This window comes from Aricia agestis, chromosome 21, assembly GCF_905147365.1.
Source record: "Aricia agestis chromosome 21, ilAriAges1.1, whole genome shotgun sequence".
NCBI lineage: Eukaryota > Metazoa > Arthropoda > Insecta > Lepidoptera > Lycaenidae > Aricia > Aricia agestis.
Genome location: NC_056426.1, coordinates 7,612,670 through 7,631,296, shown reverse-complemented (window position 1 = coordinate 7,631,296; position 18,627 = coordinate 7,612,670). Strand labels below are relative to the sequence as shown.

General features: G+C 39.5%; 1 protein-coding gene across 1 annotated transcript in view; it reads left to right on the top strand.

The window, feature by feature from the left end:
- LOC121737627 (dopamine receptor 1) overlaps nt 1-17,807 on the top strand; it is a 34,319-nt gene extending 16,512 nt beyond the window's left edge. The window contains exons 4-7 of the mRNA XM_042129289.1: nt 1,583-1,711; nt 5,616-5,855; nt 7,575-7,822; nt 17,413-17,807. Of these exons, the coding sequence (XP_041985223.1) occupies nt 1,583-1,711; nt 5,616-5,855; nt 7,575-7,822; nt 17,413-17,720 (925 nt within the window). The 3' untranslated portion in view covers nt 17,721-17,807. The remainder of the gene's footprint in view (nt 1-1,582; nt 1,712-5,615; nt 5,856-7,574; nt 7,823-17,412) is intronic.
- Nucleotides 17,808-18,627: the final 820 nt, after the last annotated feature.

The window sequence follows — 18,627 nt, the reverse complement described above, 5'->3', positions numbered from 1 at the left end:
GCGGTTTGGACGAGAAGAGGTAACAGACAGACAGACTTTCGCATTTATAATTTTACTAGTATGAATGCTTCACATTATGCAATATCACTTGTATATAAAAAGGCTGATCACCTGATTGTCTGACAAGTGAGATGATCCATGCGTCGGATGGGCATGTAAAAAGTCGGTCCTGCGCCTGATCTCTCGCCAGTCGTGTCGGTCGTCCGTCCCACTGGGTTATGAGAGTAAAGGAATAGAGAGTGCTCTTGTGTACTGCGCACACACTTGGGCACTATAAATTACTCCTGCGTAGCTGGCCTGGTTTCAATGAAACCGGCCACCGTCACCGAAACCGGTGTGGGAGCTATTATTATTATTTAAAATTGTAGTTAAGTAGAGAGGAAAGTATCGGCATGCCAAATTTCAGCAAAATCGGTTCAGCGGTTTGGACGAGAAGAGGACAGAGGTACAAAACAGACAGACTTTCGTATTTATAATATTAGTATGGATGCTTCACATTTTGATGTTGTCATGCAAGGGTTAAATCTAGACACGCGGCGAGCAGCACCGTGTGTAATATTACATGAACCATTTGCAGCCACTTTTGACCCCCTCATAATTCAGAAACTATTTAACATAAACGTTTCAAATTTGGCTCATATAATGAGACTTGCGAGATAAATATTACTTTTTCGCAAATTGTGCTGAAACCTGCGTCATTTTGACGTGAAATGTCGCTCAAATAACGAGGTGAAAGTGCACTTGTGAGCCCACTTGTTGCTCGCGTCATGACGTACGACATTATTATTCTGTACAATTTCCATGTACGAATTGTTTTGCGACAGTTTTTTTACAGCATAAAATATAACAGTAAAATGTTAATGTGCGTTGTTATTACTTTGTATTGAAATTATATAATCTTTTTAAAGCTCAGGCTCAATTTACACCGCCGCGGAATGGAGTGGAAGAGTCTTTTTGCCATGAAACTGTACATAGCACAATGAAATTTATGTCAACAGTATAACCACAGAATAGATAATAGTACAAGTAGTATAACACACAAATTAAATACGATGCGATACGCGCGTCTTGTGAATTCTGCGGTAGGCGAATTTTTGGCTCGTATTTAATTTGTGTCTTATACCGTTGGCCTAAATTCATTGTGCTATGTAAAGTTTCATGGCAAAAAGACGCTTCCACTCCATTCCGCGGCGGTATAAATTGAGCCTTAGAATACTCTCGATCATGTCAGCTTTCTAAAAAAGAGGGTGCTACTACGCCACGGACAGTTACAAACACTGACAGACATACACGTTAGGCTCTATTTACTCCGCCACGGAATGGAGTGAAAGCGACTTTTTGCCACGAAACTGTACACAGCACAATGAACTCTCGAGAATTCCGCGTATCGCATCGTAATTAATTTATGTGTTTATTAACTGATGACATAAAGTTCATTGTGCTATGTAGGTACAGTTTCGTGGCAATAGTCGCTTCCATTCCATTCCGCGCCGGTACAAATTAAGTCTTAGACTAAGAACACACCTCTTTTCGTCGGATGTTTAAAAAACCCTTCCATGTTACTAATCCTTATCATCACCAGGTACTGGGTGTTCGGAGAGCAGTTTTGCGACACGTGGGTGGCGTGCGACGTGATGTGCTCCACCGCCTCCATCCTCAACCTGTGCGCCATCTCGCTCGACCGGTACATACACATCAAGGACCCGCTGAGGTGAGTTCCGCTCATCATCACCAGGTACTGGGTGTTCGGGGAGCAGTTCTGCGACACGTGGGTGGCGTGCGACGTGATGTGCTCCACCGCCTCTATCCTCAACCTGTGCGCTATCTCGCTCGACCGGTACATACACATCAAGGACCCGCTGAGGTGAGTTCCCCTCATCATCACCAGGTGCTGTGTATTCGGCGAGCAGTTCTGCGACACGATGCGGCATGTGACGATTCCGTCTGTCTGTCTCCAGGCTGTATCTCAAGAACGGTAATAGCTAGACAGCTGAAATTTTACGATTTCGGAATTCATTTTCTGCAGAGAACCAGTAGAAAATACATTAATTGGCGCACATGTTCGCTTCTTTCCTTTTTCCGAACGGAACGAATCCGCACGTATGTTTCAAGTGCAATCCGGCTCGTTCGCGCGTAAAGAAATGAACTCCAAATCGTAATTCCACATCAGGAAATCGAATACAGAAAACGTGTTAATGCGGCCAACCTAAACCGCACATCGCGGCACTAAAACTGCACGACACAAAACGTCAAACGCCTTTACTTTAAAGCTTTAACGCTTCCTTTGTATAAAAGCTAGATGCGAATGATTGCAATTTGCTAATGGCACACACAATGTCACCAAAATAGCTGCTGCGGTGACAATTAATGTGCAAAACAGATATTGCGCCAATATTGTATGTTTAAGGCCAAAGTTCGTGCGAATTCGCATCGCAATGTGATTTTTATTATGAGTTTTGTCGCAAATACTTTTGATTTATTTGCGATGTGACCCTAATTCGCAGTTTTGTGTTGGTGCCCTTAGGTTCACTTGCGCCTGATTGCTTTTGAGCAGATTCCCTAGAACGGAACCCTAACCAGCTGATTTTTGTATATTGATAGGTTATTTTAATTTTATTTAATTAATTATATTTATATAATTTAACAATAACATTATTTTGCAAATAGGACAATCGAAAATATAAATATTTAATCCTTTTTATCTCTGTTAGCTATCACTTTAGACAATTTCACAAATAAAATTGTTTTTTGTCTTATCAAAATGAAACTCACGAAAAATTTGCTTGATAGTAATCAGGTAAAAAAATTCTAGGGAACCTGTACTATCTCTCATGAGGCTATACTAATAGACAAAAAGAGAAAAATATTGTTTAATACTAGATGACCCGGTGAACTTCGTAATACTTCCCTGCCAATATAAAATTTCCCCACACTTCCACTAATATTTCCAGACTAAAATTCGTCAAATCGGTTCAGCCGTTTTCAAGTAGCAAGACTAAAAAAATCATATAAATTAACTTGACCTGACTCTTCACGGGCGTAAAATTTCATAAGAACCGGACATTTCTAATGTGACATATAGCCAATTTCCTTATGATCTTATGATTCATTTAATATGTATTATGAATTAACTGAGGCAACTTTGATGAAATTTGTGAGTCGTATTGTTCGTAAACGTGACGCACATGGCCAGTTTTTGTCCCTAAAATGTTTAACCATCCTGTTCACACCCTAATGTGTTTTTGAGTGTGTCAAAGGACTTAATTTTGAAAACCGGTGTAGAAATGGTGTCCCTTGAAATGAAATTATAAGGGTCACTTCGATTCCAAACCCTCAAAGCGAAATAAAGTTAGAATTAATGTGAGTGCCCTAATTTTGTTTTCGTATTTTTTTTCTTGAAGATTTCTAAGTAACTAAATTGAATTTTTATTCGAGAGTATCTTTAAGTCTATTATTAGCAAATTTAATTTTCGCATTTTTTAACAAAGAGGTAAAAGTTTACTTCTTTATATTTTTTGTGTTTCTGTCCAGTTTCATGGAAACCAGACAAGCTAGTAGTGATTTTATGATGTCCAAGTGGGTGCGCAGTACATAAAATCTCTTTTTTTATGGGACCATCTTTCTACATGGCCGACGCATGGATCATATTTCTTGTCAGGTGATGATCCTACATTATCCTAACCAAACTTGGAAACAATATTTTTCCAACATAGGAATCGAACCCACGGCTCAATAGTTTCTAACCACTGGACTATGGAGGTATTCTAAACTAGATGACGCCCGCAACTCCGATGCGCCGAAATTGCTTTATCGTGCGGAAACCGTACATATTTCCGGCATTAAAAGTCGATCGAGATCGAGAGTCAGTCGGGATCCTATGTTCTTTCCCGGGAACCAAAGTATATTTGCATACCTGTCAACAAAATCAGTTCAGTTGTTTAAGCGTGATGAGGTAACAGACAGACAGACTTTCGCAATAATAATATTAATTAAGAATAAGAATAAGAATAAGAATGGATTTATTTTTAGCATCACACAATACATCATAATATAAGTATACAGTTCGACTATAATATTATTATAAAATTAACTACTACAATGCTGTGTGACACCAAAAATTGGCCCCAGCTCAGTAAACGCAGCAAGCAAGCCCACTGCACTGATTTTCCTGAATTATGGATTCTACCAAAGTGCAAGATTGTAGATTCTAACAAAACATCTTAGCTGCAGACGCCATCTATGAAAAGATTACTACATAAGCCTATTACTCATACCATACCACTTACGTGAGCCTGTCTTACAAGAAATTGTGGTCTTGCTACAAAGCTTCTATTAGTTTCAACACGTATGATTAAAGTCGGTGCATTCTACGAAATAGATGCTTCTAGAAAAGGGAATTACTACACTGATAAATAGAGCAGTCAAGTTTTATTGTATTTTAAATATCTTATATCTTTAAACGAGCAATTCTTGTATATATATAATTGGAATCTCGGAATCGGCTCCAACGATTTTCATGAAATTTAGTATATAGGGGGTTTCGGGGGCGATAAATCGATCTAGCTAGGAATCATTTTCAGAAAATGTCTTTTTATTCGTGTTTTATCGATAATCGATAAACTGAAAAATACATAAACCTATTATGTCTATGGAAAAATATGACTCTTCCTGACATCTATTGGCGAATAATAATACTATTTTAAGAGCAACTAATTGTTTTAACGACCAGCAGATGGCGTTATTAAGTAACACGAAGTCAATGAGTGTTTGCTATACCGAGCGAAGCTCGGTCATCCAGGTACTTATGATATAAAAAAAACATAATAAGCTATATATTATAGAAGAAAATTTTACACTAATAAAAAGAGAAGGTAATTTTTACACTTTTCAAATAGTTAAATTTGCTTATTTTTACCCGAAACTAATAAGAAGTGGACAAAATACATATTAAACGTGGGAGAGAAATACCACGTTCTCACAGAAAAGTGAGTGAGTTTACCGGAGGCCCAATTCCCTTCCCTATCATCCCCAATTCCCTTCCCTTCCCATCCCTACCCTCCCCTATTACCCTATTCGCTCATAAAAGGCCGGCAACGCACCTGCAGCTCTTCTGATGCTGCGATTGTCCATGGGCGACGGATGTTGCTTTCCATCAGCTGACCCGTTTGCTCGTTTGCCCCCTTATTTCATAAAAAAAATATATATATACTAGGTATCTCGCAACTTCGTTGCGCCAAAGTTCGTTTATCGCGCGGGAACCGTACATTTTTCCGGGATAAAAAGTATCCTATGTCCTTTCCCGGGACTCAAAGTATCTCCATACCAAACAGCAAAATTGGTTTTTATTAATTCGTGGTTACCATAATATTATAATATGTCTCAACTCTGAGCTAACGCCCTAGACTTAGCCCAGACGGGCTAAGTCTAATATAATTTAATAAATTCTCGTGTCACGGTGTTTGTGCGCGAACTCCTTCAAAACGGCTTAACTGAATTTAACGGAATTTCGTATGGTTTTTATCTACTTTTCATATTGACACTAAAAATAATTTATATGGCAAAAAAATGTTTTGTCAGCTAGTTTCCATATAATTTTAATTTCCATTTCATTTCAGATACGGTCGTTGGGTGACTCGCAAAGTGGCCATCGTAACCATAGCTCTGATCTGGCTGCTGGCAGTCATGGTCAGCTTCCTGCCCATCTCCCTGGGCCTCCACCGGCCGCCAGAGGAGGAGATCATGAGGAAGACCAGATACCCCACCTGCGCGCTTGTCCTCACACCGACTTACGCGGTGGTCTCCAGTTGTATATCCTTCATTTTGCCGTGTATCGTCATGATCAGTATATATTGCAGGTGAGTCATCCTTTTACTTACTAATATTATGACCAATATGTCTTATCGCCCGAGAACCGTACATTTTTCCGGGATAAGAAAGTATGCTATGTCATTTTCCGGGATTTATTGTATCTCCATACAAGAGCAAAATCGGTTCAGCGGTTTAGGCGTGAAGAGATAACAAACTGACAAACTCTCGCCTTTATAATGTTAGCAAGGATGTGAAAGTTAAACCGTAAAAACGGTTTAGATGGTCTTGAAGATAAAGGGAATGGACATAGGATAGTTTTAATCACGACAAAATGAACGGTTCCAGAACAATAAGAGAAAAAGACAATGCTTAAAAGGACTTTCAGAACTGCTACTTTTACAGGGAACTCTCTATAAGGGACGCAATACACACATCCAAAATTATTATTTTCGCATAGTTTTGTAACACCCTGTATATCTTGCAGCAGAAACGCAACAGGAGTTGGACAGCAAATATTATGCAAAAGCCTGTTTCATTGCTATCGCAAAATACGTCACCCTACCCATTCCAAATAATACAGCCTAGCATAATGAATGCAAACAGAATCAGACGTCTAGTCTAATATCTAGATGCATAGTGCGTTAGGTAATAAATGTCCAGTGTGGATGCCTAATTATGAATTACGCGCCCCATAAATTGCTTCTATATCCGCCACTGACGCACAAACATTGTGTCAGATCTACAAGGATGTTGGCATGACATTGTCATTACAGTGTAGATTACAATGTAGGTGTTTGAAAATCTATTTGCCACCATCTTCTTCTTCTTTTTTATTAATGGCTCCTTTGTGAGTTGCCAGTATCAGAGTGTTTTGGCAAAGACTTTACTTTATGAGATGGCTTTATGAAGAAACAAGGTTACGGTATGATGAGACGCGTACGGTGACTGTTGAAAAATCTAGGGATTTGCCGCTATGTAGCTAGGGTCTATCGTGTCAAACTGCTGTCATATGTCACAATATAGCTGTCATGTCTCGCGATAATATGCCTATTTGACACAATAGACCCTAAGGCTACATAGCGGCATCTGTAGCCTTAGCATGGCCACCAGTAGAAATGCGAAAGTATAGACAAACTGTGGACTTAAACTTAAGGTGCCGTTCCGATCTTTACCGCGGCTAATCGCGACCGACAAAATTCTATTAAAATGCCACTTTATGACAGACTATGGTATAATTATGTCATAAAGTAGGATATTATTTCAATTTTTAGGGCTATAGTCTGTCATAAAGTGGCATAATATTAATTGAATTTTTCGGAACGAAAAAAGATCGGAACGGCACCTTAAGTTTATCTCCACAGTTTGTCTATACTTTCGCATTTCTACTGGCGGCCATGCTAGGGCCATGCTGCATGCATGGTGGTGGCAAATAGAATTTTGAACCCCCTCATTATAAGCGTTATTCTTTATTTCGGATACAGGCAAAATTATTCTTTTTACGAAATTGATAGACACTTTGATTCTTGGAAACAGTAAGTTATAGTGCCCAAGTGTGTATGCAGTACACAAGAGCACTCTCTTCCTTTACTCTCACAACCCAGTGGCACGGACGACCGATACGACTGGCGAGAGATCATGCGCAAGACTTGTCAGACAATCAGGTAATCACCCTGCATTGTCCTAGAAACTTCCACGATCTCCGAAGTCAAGCTCTTAACCACTGGACCACGAAGTCTTTACGATAATAATATCATCTTTGTTCACAGATTATACTGCTACGCACAAAAGCACGTCAAATCCATCCGCGCGGTGACCCGAACAGTCCAACTACCCGACAACAGGACTAAATCAGTCAGGACAAGGGTGCATACACACGTCCACTCGTCGCCGTACCACGTCAGCGATCATAAGGCCGCGATCACGGTGGGCATCATCATGGGCGTTTTCCTTCTTTGCTGGGTGCCGTTCTTCTGCGTGAATATTGTGGCGGCTTTCTGCAAGACTTGTATACCTGGTAAGACAGTATTTTTTTTATTTATTTGTAGGCTAAGGCCAAATCTTACCAGCGTCTGTTAGTGTTAACAGCTTATTAAAATGTCACATCTTCTCTTTCATTCATACGAAAAACTAGTGAGGGTAAAATGATATTAATACGATCGTTAACTTTAAAAGTCGTTGGTGAAATTGGGTTTAAGGTTGCGATCACGTTGCACCTTATAATTTATGCGCGTCGTGATCACAAACGATCATTAGATGTCTAATGATCGTTTGTGATCACGACGCGAAAGTGTCATAGTAATGTTACTATGACACTTTCTGCTGAATTTTTAATTACTGTAAGGGTTTCTGCAAGATTTTTATCTATACTTACTTATAATAAAATCGTAGAGGTAAAATTTTTGTACATTGAAAATAAACTTGAAAAAGTGAGTCACGGGCATAGTAGAAGAGTAATAGCACACATTTTAACTGTTTTTTAAATTTTTGTTTCTCTGTCTGTTTGTCTGTTTGTCGGTTTGTCTGTTTGTCTGTTTGTACAGGCTAATCTCTGAATCCGCTGGACCGATTTCAATGAAATTTGGCATGACCTTACATCCCTGGTCAACATCTTAGATACTTTTTTTTAACCGACTTTCAAAAAAGGAGGAGATAATGTTTACTTTGCTGTTTGTGGTCAGATTTTCAAAATTCTTTTTTTGTTGTATTGGTTGCCCGAATTTGATACCATGTTTACAGTAAAATCGGCCAAGTGCGAGTCGGACTCGCGCACGAAGGGTTCCGTACCGTTATAGAGAAAAAATAGGCCAAAAGTTGTGTTTTTGTATGGGAGCCCCCCTTAAATTTTATTTTTATTCTAATTATATTATTAATTATTAAAGTACACATATAATTAAGGATTCTGTGAAAATTTCAACTGCCTGCCTGTTGTCATTATTGATATCGAGCAAAAAATGCCAAAAAATCATGTTTGTTGTATGGGAGCCTCCATTAAATATTGATTTTATTTTGTTTTCAGTATTTGTTGTTATAGCGGCAACAGATATACATAATCTGTAAAAAAATCAGCTAATAATCTGTAAAAAACTCTAGCTATAACGGTTCTTGAGATTCAGCCTGGAGACAGACAGACGGACAGACAACAAAGTCTTAGTAATACGGTCCCGGTCGTTTTTACCCTTTGGGTATGGAACCCTAAAAACGGTGACTTGATAAGTAATGGAATTGAATAAACTCCTCGAAATTGTGGCTTAATTGTAGATTATGAGTCTCAGAATAAGAGGTAGGTTAAAGAGGAATAGATGCCTACATTAAATCCCGTCTTCTGTAGTCTATCCTCTATCTCCGTCACATGTTCCTTTCCCCTGTCCTGTGGCCCCCATCTCCTGTCCACGCCAAGCGGTCTTCGAAGAAAGGATTTTTCAAAACGATAAGTATCTGAGGCTCAAGTTTCCTGGGTCTTCGATGTAAATTCGTGATTAAAAAATTCGTGTATAATATAGATCCAAATAAAATATTCGTAGATGGATGTTCAATTTTCTAAATCTCGATTTTAATAACATACATTCACGCGGACGAAGTTGCGGACAACAGCTAGTATATGATAAGGCTTTATATAATAGAAACCCTTGATTGTATATAAAGACATTGTGATCACAAGCGATAACGCTCGGTATACCGATGGAAGTTTCTTGCAGTATATAGTGTCATTCTGCGTATCTACTATCTACGTGGTCATATACGTGGGAGAGGCATGCTTCTGCACGAATGGGCCGGCTCGACCGGAGAAATACCACGTTCTCACAGAAAACCGGCGTGAAACAGCGCTTGCGCTGTGTTTCGCCGAGTGAGTGAGTTTACCGGAGACCCAATTCCCTTCCCTATCCTCCCCTATTCCCTTCCCTTTCCATCCCTACCCTCCCCTATTACCCAGTTCCCTCTTAAAAGGCCGGCAACGCACCTGCAGCTCTTCTGATGCTACGAGCGTCCATGGGCGACGGAAGTTGCTTTCCATCAGGTGACCCGTTTGCTCGTTTGCCCCCTTCTTTCATAAAAAAAGTAAGAATGGACTTATCTTGTGCACACATCGTGATCATAGGAGTGCCCATCGTGATGTATTTTCTCGGTGGTAGCTAAAAATTATGTCTTAGCAAAGTTATAACGCCTCCGTAGTCTAGTGGTATAGAGCGCGGCTCTTGACTCGGAGGTCGTGGGTCCGATTCCCGCGTTGGTAACATGTTATTTCCAAGTTTGGTTAGGACAATGCAGGCTGATCACCTGATTGTCTGACAAGTAAGATGATCCATGCGTCGGATGGGCATGTAAAAAGTCGGTCCTGCGCCTGATCTCTCGCCAGTCGTGTCGGTCTTCCGTTCCACTGGGCTATGAGAGTAAAGGAATAGAGAGTTGTGTACTGCGCACACACTTGGGCACTATAAAATTACTCCTGCGTAGCTGGCCTGGTTTCAATGAAACCGGCCACCGTCACCGAAACCGGTGTGGGAGCTATTATTATAAATAAGCACAAAGAAATACAATATCGATATGGTAATAAAATAAAAAAAAAACCTTCCTTAAAACATTAACAAAGTAATTTAATGGCCATTCTTTGATTAACTTCTTGTGAAACGTCCATACAGCAATTAAAAAACTTAATTATAATTAATGATGTAATAGCATTTTCTGTGTTTCTCTTCTAATATCGACGAAATTTTATGGGCCATTAAAATTTATAATTGACAGTTCTGATTGACCGGGAAAGGTAAAGCAGTTTGATGAAATATAAGTACGCAGCAAATCCATATCTGTTTGCCTGTGTGTTGCCTCACGCCTAAACCACTTAACCGATTTAGCTAAAATTTGGTACGCAGAAACTCTAAGTCCCGGAAAAGGACATACAATACTTTGTACAATGATATTCTATGTTACTAACGTAACTAGATTGGAAGTTCACGGTAGCAACGCGTTGCCACTTCGAAGATGCCTGCAGGCATATCTCACATACATAATGACATAACGAATATATGACTTGACATTGTCTTTTGAACAAAAAAGTGGTTACGCATTTCTGAGAATCTTTTGTAAGACATTGCTACTCTAGTATTTTAGAAACTCATTGACTTTGTACCTCAAAAATAGTACGAGTACGGGACTCGCGCAAGAAACGTAAGTTTGGTGCAGTCATGCAGTGATACAAATAAATTGAAAAACTTAGGTCTCTTGAGTGAAAATGTTTTATAATACCACTAGATGATGCCCGCAAACCTGTTGCGTCAACATTTGTTGAACCGTACATTTTTCCGGGATAAAAACAATCCTATATCCATTCCCGGGACTCAAAGTATCTCCATGCCACAGAAAAACGTTTATACGTGGGAGAGCCATGCTTCGGCACGAATGGGCCGGCTCGACCGGAGAAATACCAGGTTCTCACAGAAAATCGGCGTGAAGCAGCGCTTGCGCTGTGTTTCGCCGAGTGAGTGAGTTTACCGGAGGCCCGATTATCCTACCTACCCTATTCCCTTCCCTACCCTCCCCTACCCTATACCCTCTTAAAAGGCCGGCAACGCACCTGCAGCTCTTCTGATACTGCGAGTGTCCATGGGCGACGGAAGTTGCTTTCCATCAGGTGACCCGTTTGCTCGTTTGCCCCCTTGTTTCATAAAAAAAAATCGGTTCAGCGGTTTGAGCGTAAAGAGGTAACAGACAGACAGATAGACGAACAGACGGACACACTTTCGCATTTATAATAATATTAAGTATGGATTTTGGCACAGTCGGGGCAATATTTCATAGTCAGGTCAAAATGTATTAGTTTTACACGACGCGACGGCCCATTTTTGATGAAAGTTTCACACAAAGCCAGTCTTACGTCGTAATACACTTTCACACCCCTCAGTAATCTCCGGGTTAGTTTGGACGATCCCTTATATCCCAAAGATCTACTACCGAAAGACCGTTGGGATTTAATGAAACTGTGTTTTTCTTAGTGCACGGAATGTCCATCTATCTATTTTTGACATCAGCGGCCATCCATTAATCACGTTATCTTTATTAGCATTTTTAGCGACTAAAACTTAAAAGCAATGTAAATAAACAAACTTGTAAAGCTCTTCCAGTGATTGGCGGTATAGATCTTTTGCGCGTAGGCGATAAAGACCGCTCATTTTTAGCTAAAATGGCTTTAACTGCGCTGAATAGTAAACGTATTTTATACCAAAAGTATTTTATACGATATGAATTCATACATACTAATAATTATTATACATGCGAAAGTGTATCAGTCCCGATAGCTGTTGCTCTTTCTTGTCTAAATTGCTGAATCGATTGTGATAATATGTATCAGTTCCGGAAAAGGGCATATAGTTTGTATATCAGCAGTATTTCCGGACCTATACCATAGTAAAAGGAGGGGAAGTAGGTTAACTCCGGCCCAATCCGCGACATAATTACCTACTGTCTTAGTGTCTAAGCACACTAAGCCAAAGTTACGCGGCGTAAATTCAGCATGATTACACCTGCAATGTATTTTAAATTACCGATGACACACTATTCGTATTAATTTGTATGCGGTGACGTAATCATGCGGAATTTACGCCGCGTAACTTCGGCCTAGTGTGCTTAGACACTTAGGGTCTGTTTCACCACTTCCCGATAGGGTGCCGGATAGGCTTATTTGACAGATTCTCCATACTCTATCTGTCAAGTTAAGTGGTGGATAGCCTTATCAGGAAGTGGTGAAACAGGCCTTTAGGGTTGTTAATTTTAGCCGGCGAGGCGACGCATTGATACTATGGCGCACACATACAAGCCGCGCGCGGTTCCTTTGTATGAAGATACTTACTTACTTACTTCCCCTTCTTTTACTATGCCTATACGACCTGCAAACCTTCAAGATCAGAGCGTATTCCCTCATAAAAGGCCCGCAAACTGCAGCTCTTCTGATGTTGCGAGTGTCCATGGGCGACGGAAGTTGCTTTCCATCAGGTGACCCGTTTGCTCGTTTGCGTTTGCTTATTTCATAAAAAAATATCCCAGGAAAAAAATATGGACCGTACATATCATAGGATACTGGACGATAAACTTTTGGTGCAACGGAGTTATGGGCATCATTTAGTTTTAAATATTTTATAGTAGGCAAAACGCTTCCGTGGTCTAGTGGTATAGAGCGCGGCTCTTAACTCGGAGGTCGTGGGTTCGATTCCCGCGTTGGAAACATGCTATTTCCAAGTTTGGTTAGGACAATGCAGGCTGATCACCTGATTGTCTGACAAGTAAGATGATCCATGCGTCGGATGGGCATGTAAAAAAGTCGGTCCTGCGCCTGATCTCTCGCCGATCGTGTCGGTCTTCCGTCCCACTGGGTTATGAGAGTAAAGGAATAGAGAGTGCTCTTGTGTACTGAGCACACACTTGGGCACTATAAAATTACTCCTGCGTAGCTGGTCTGGTTTCAATGAAACCGGCCACCGTCACCGAAACCGGTGTGGGAGCCATTATTATTATTATTAGTAGGCAAAACTGTGGGTAAAAACTTGTATGAAACATATTCAACAATTTCAATAAAATAACACACTCCATTACTTAACATAGGGTCAGAATATTTATTTACCAACTACAAATTTATTGGAAATCGTGTTCTGTAACATTGGCTTTCAATGAGTTTTTGTTACATTTGTTTTGTTTGGACTACTTTTTTGTGTTTGTTTTAAACAATACTTGTTCAATATATTCCACGTTCGAAAATATTTTTTTTGTGAATAAATACCTAAAGATCAGTTTATATTTTAACAATGGATGTTGTGGTTACTATGAGCATTTATTAATTAAAAATCGGCTAAGTGCGAATCGGACTCGCGCAGGAAGGGTTCCGTACCGTTATAGACCGGAAGTAGGCAAAAATTGTGTGATTTGTATGGCAATTATTGGCAAATTAAATATTTATTTTATTTTAATATTATTATGAATTATTAAAGTACAATTTTAATAATTAAGGATGCTGTGAAAATTCTAAGTGCCTAGTAGTTGCCATTATTAATCACGAGCAAAAAAGGCCAAAAAAATTATCGGCAATCGAAATACACAATTTTGTGTTGAAAAAAATTGTGAAAAAATTGTGATAGTTTCAGAAGTCTAGCTTGAGATACAGCCTGGAGACAGACAGACGGAAAGACAGACGGATAGACAGACGGACAGACGGACATACATCAAAGTCTCAGCAATAGAGTCCCGTTTTTAACCTTTGGGTACGGAACTCTAACTACCACCCAAACCCACGCATTAATTCCGTTGCGCTAGTTTATCGCGCGGAAACACTACATTTTTCTGGAAAGAAAAGTATCAAAGTATCTCTATACAAAATTTCAGCAAAATCAGTGGTTTTGGCGTGAAGAGGTAACAGTCAGATACACTTTTTTTATGGAATAAGGGGGCAAACGAGCAAACGGGTCACCTGATGGAAAGCAACTTCCGTCGCCCATAGTCACTCGCAACATAATAATGATAGGGTAATAGGGTAGGGAAGGAAACAGGAAAGGGTAGGGAAGGGAAAAGGGTAGGGGATTGGGCCTCCGGTTATTTCACTCACTTGGCGAAACACAGCGCAAGCGCTGTTTCACGCAGGTTTTCTGTGAGCCCGTGGTATTTCTCCGGTTGAGCCGGCTAATTGCCAGAGCATGGCTCTACCACGTGAAAAAACAAAATTAGTAGTGATTTGTCGATCACGGGCCCTGCCGCGAAGATCGGAAAGTCACTTACTTCAATTTTTCATCCTTGTAATACTAAATTGTATAAAATGTACACTTTTTATACTTGCAGCAGCAGACAACACATCGTCTCGTCTAGACAAAACTTCATTCTAGAAAATTGCATCAGCAATAAATGTAGTGAAAATCGCTCAAGTCGCTATATCAAATTACGATCTTCTGTACGATTTTAAGCTATGTAATGTATAATCTAGAAAATAATATAATATTTTATAAGATACGAAAACGAAATTACGATCTTACTAGGAATATCAATTGGGTAATCAATCAATGTCCAGTTTATTAAAGAAGTTGAATACAATTTCTGCCTGTAGGGAAAAATCATTCCAACGGCTTAAGAAATAAGAGGCATAAAGACAAACAGATTGACATACCATTGTTTTTTATATATAACATAAATAGAGCGTAAATGTAATCAGCTTACGATGATCAAATTGCTAAAAAAAGGCCTTTGCATTCATTGTGGATGATTTATACAATATTTTGAGAGCGAAGTAACCACTCTTCAATTAAGTTGACGCCGCGTTAAAGTAAAAAACCGTGTTGGATGTGTTTTAGATTGCTTGTTTTCTATGAGAGGCTGGCCCGGCCTCTCATAGAAAACAAGAAATGGAAACGGCGTAAGCGACAAAATGGCTTTTGTCGCGTAATTTAAAAACCAAAAATATATTTCATAATATAAGCTACGGGCAAATTAAAGTGTATGCTTGAACCAATCTATGTACAAATTTTGGAAGCTTAAATCACTCTCCTCTGTGAATCTTAGAATCCCTTTTTTTACAGAGGTCTCTACAATGATTGATTATTCTGTGTTATAAAAGTTGACCAATCGTGTTATGCTATGGGTAATTCAAAGACAGAGACATGATGAATACTGACAATGAACTTTAATTTCTTAGCTTTAGTCACTGCTGAGAAAAAACCGATATCGCTACAGCCAAATTATTAAGGCGTCGCCTTAATACTGTAGTGTTTGTCATTCTCACAATATAGTCGGTCTAGTCCAAAGGAATGAAATTGCTAAGAACATTCTCGATCTTTTCAGCTTTGAAATAAAAGAAGTAGTTCGATTTTGATCCAACCGTTTGATTGCCACGATGCCACCTACGAATAATAAAAACTTGAGAGGTGTCAAGGGACACCCGAACGGAACGAAGTTATTTCTTATGTTCAAAAAACCTGTATACATAATATTATTACACTCAAAAAAATGATTAAAAAGAAAACGCCATATAGTTGATTCAAAGGAATACTAACTATCAACGCCCTCTGCCCCTAACATGCAGGTACTAATATAAAAGTGTCGAGGTAAAATCAAGGTCAAATATCGTTCTGTCTAGCCTTCAGATTTACGTTACATACGCGATAAGGAACTTCGTTCCAAAACTCACTGACTGAAGGGACTGAGGAAAGAGTAACTGTGTCAAAAAAATTGTCCACGAGCCTACAAAATGTGACCCGAATACATGCATACTTTATGCATGTATTCGATACCTTGTGTAAATATACATATTTCGTGAGTGTTATGTATTGCCATATTTGAGATTTTTTTTTATGAAATAATGGGGCAAACGAGCAAACGGGTCACCTGATGGAAAGCAACTTCCGTCGTCCATCGACACTCGCAGCATCAGAAGAGCTGCAGGTGCGTTGCCGGCCTTTTAAGGGGTAACAGGGGAGGGTAGGGAAGGGAATTACAGGGGAGGGTGAGGAAGGAAATAGGGGAGGGTAGGGAAGAGAAAAGGGTAGGGGATTGGGCCTCCGGTAAACTCACTCACTCGGCGAAACACAGCGCAAGCGCTGTTTCACGCCGGTTTTCTGTGAGGACGTGGTATTTCTCCGGTCGAGCCGGCCCATTCGTGCCGAAGCATGGCTCTCCCACGTCACAAAAGTGTGCGAAAAGGAATCAAATTCAAAACGGTTGAAGTATGGGAGCTACGTTTCCTTAGTTTTTATTATTCATAGAATGCCGCGGACAGACATACACACAGACAGACACGTAAACTCATAACAGCCATCTAATAATTTCCATGTTAAAATTATAGAGAACTAGATGACGTCTGCAACTCCGAGATAAAAAGTATCCTATGTGCTTTCTTAGGACTCGAAGTATCCCCATAATAAATTTCCTCCTAAAAACGCCTCCGTGGTCTAGTGGTTAGAGCGTCGCTCTCGACTCCGGAGGTCGTGGGTTCGAATCCCGCGTTGGAAACATGTTATTTCCAAGTTTGGTTAGGACAATGCAGGCTGATCACCTGATTGTCTGACAAGTAAGATGATCCATGCGTCGGATGGGCATGTAAAAAGTCGGTCCTGCACCTGAACTCTCGCCAGTCGTGTCGGTCTTCCGTCCCACTGGGTTATGAGAGTAAAAGGAATAGAGAGTGCTCTTGTGTACTGCGCACACACTTGGCCACTATAAAATTACTCCTGCGTACCTGGCCTGGTTTCAATGAAACCGGCCACCGTCACCGACACCGGTGTGGGGAGTATTATTATAATAAATTTCATCAAAATCGGTTCACACCTTCGCATTTATCAGGGCGAGCAAGCGAAGCGAGCCCTAGTACATCTCACAACCAACATTTTGTGGTACACTTTACGGAAAAACTATCACGCCTATTGATTTGTACTTAAGCATAGTAATCTTTATTTATAAGTAGATGTGTTATCATTTTTTCTGTCAGTCAAGGTTTGGTTACTATTAAAATAAAAAAACTGCCTTAATGATTATTACCACGCAGAAAAACGACGCGAGCCCTCACAAAACTCGGCTTTTAGCTAGTAATATTAGTACCGAAGTATTTTTACTATCTCGATTTTGATAACATTAATTTTACAGATCTCGCCTTCAAGATTCTCACGTGGCTGGGCTACTCCAACTCGGCTTTCAACCCGATAATCTACTCCATCTTCAACACCGAATTCCGTGAAGCATTCAAGAAGATTCTGACCTCAAAATGCCCGCCATGCTGCGGCTACCAGACGGTAAGAGCGAACACTCCCACCAGAAATGACAATTTTGTAACCGACTACGGAACCAAGACGCTAGTTGTCAGAAGAAGCGGTTCCCTTGGTTTGTCAGCTGTTGACCCCACTCCCAGATCCTCAGCAGAATCCGTGAAGCCCCTGAAGGATTACCACATATGACAGGAGGACGGGAGTAGCAATAATGGGCTACTCGATAAAAGTGATGTAGTTTAATACAATGTTAATCCAGTTTTGTTCGTTGTTCGATCTTGTTCATCATTCGGTCGTTGTGAATTCAAGAAGAGAGCCTATTCCCTCTTAAAAGGAAACGTGTATCACTTCTGATGTTGTGAGTGTCCATGGGCGACGGTAGTTGCTTTACATTAGGTGACCCGTTTGCTCGTTTGCCCCTAATTTTTAAAAAAATCAAATCTATCAAAGTTAGAATAGTATTCAATGTGATAAGAATTAAGATACAAAAATTTCTGTACACTTTACAGATAATGACAAAAAATTGTGTAGCTTATTCATTATAGTAGTAAAAAATATAAATGTAAATAATAATTGTATGTAAATGTAAATCAGTTTGTTTGGCATATAAATATTATACTGCATAGCTGTTTGAAGGAACATTAGATCGAACAACAAACGAATATGCATTAATAATAAATAATGCAATACTTTTTAATGCAATAGCATTAAAACGTATTATCGGGGTACAGATTCAAATACTTTACGACCTTTTGGAGTTGGGTTAAGTGACTGTGATTTCATTCGTCAGTTATGTCACGTGGTTTCCAAATAGCGATGCTATTGGCTATTGACGTCATGTACCACTCTATTCCAAAAGGTCACATTCTAATAGCATTTGAATCAAATATATAATATAAAATAAGCGTAAAAAACACATTCTGTAAAAAATGTATGACGAGTAAATTTAGTATTATAGGTTTTAGTAAATACTAAATAATCATAAATTTTATCACAAATTAAAGATTTCATAAAAGTAATGTATAAAGACATAATATTATGAGTCGGATCGACAAAAGTAGTCATAGCTTAAGGCGTATGAGTTTTAGAAAAAAAG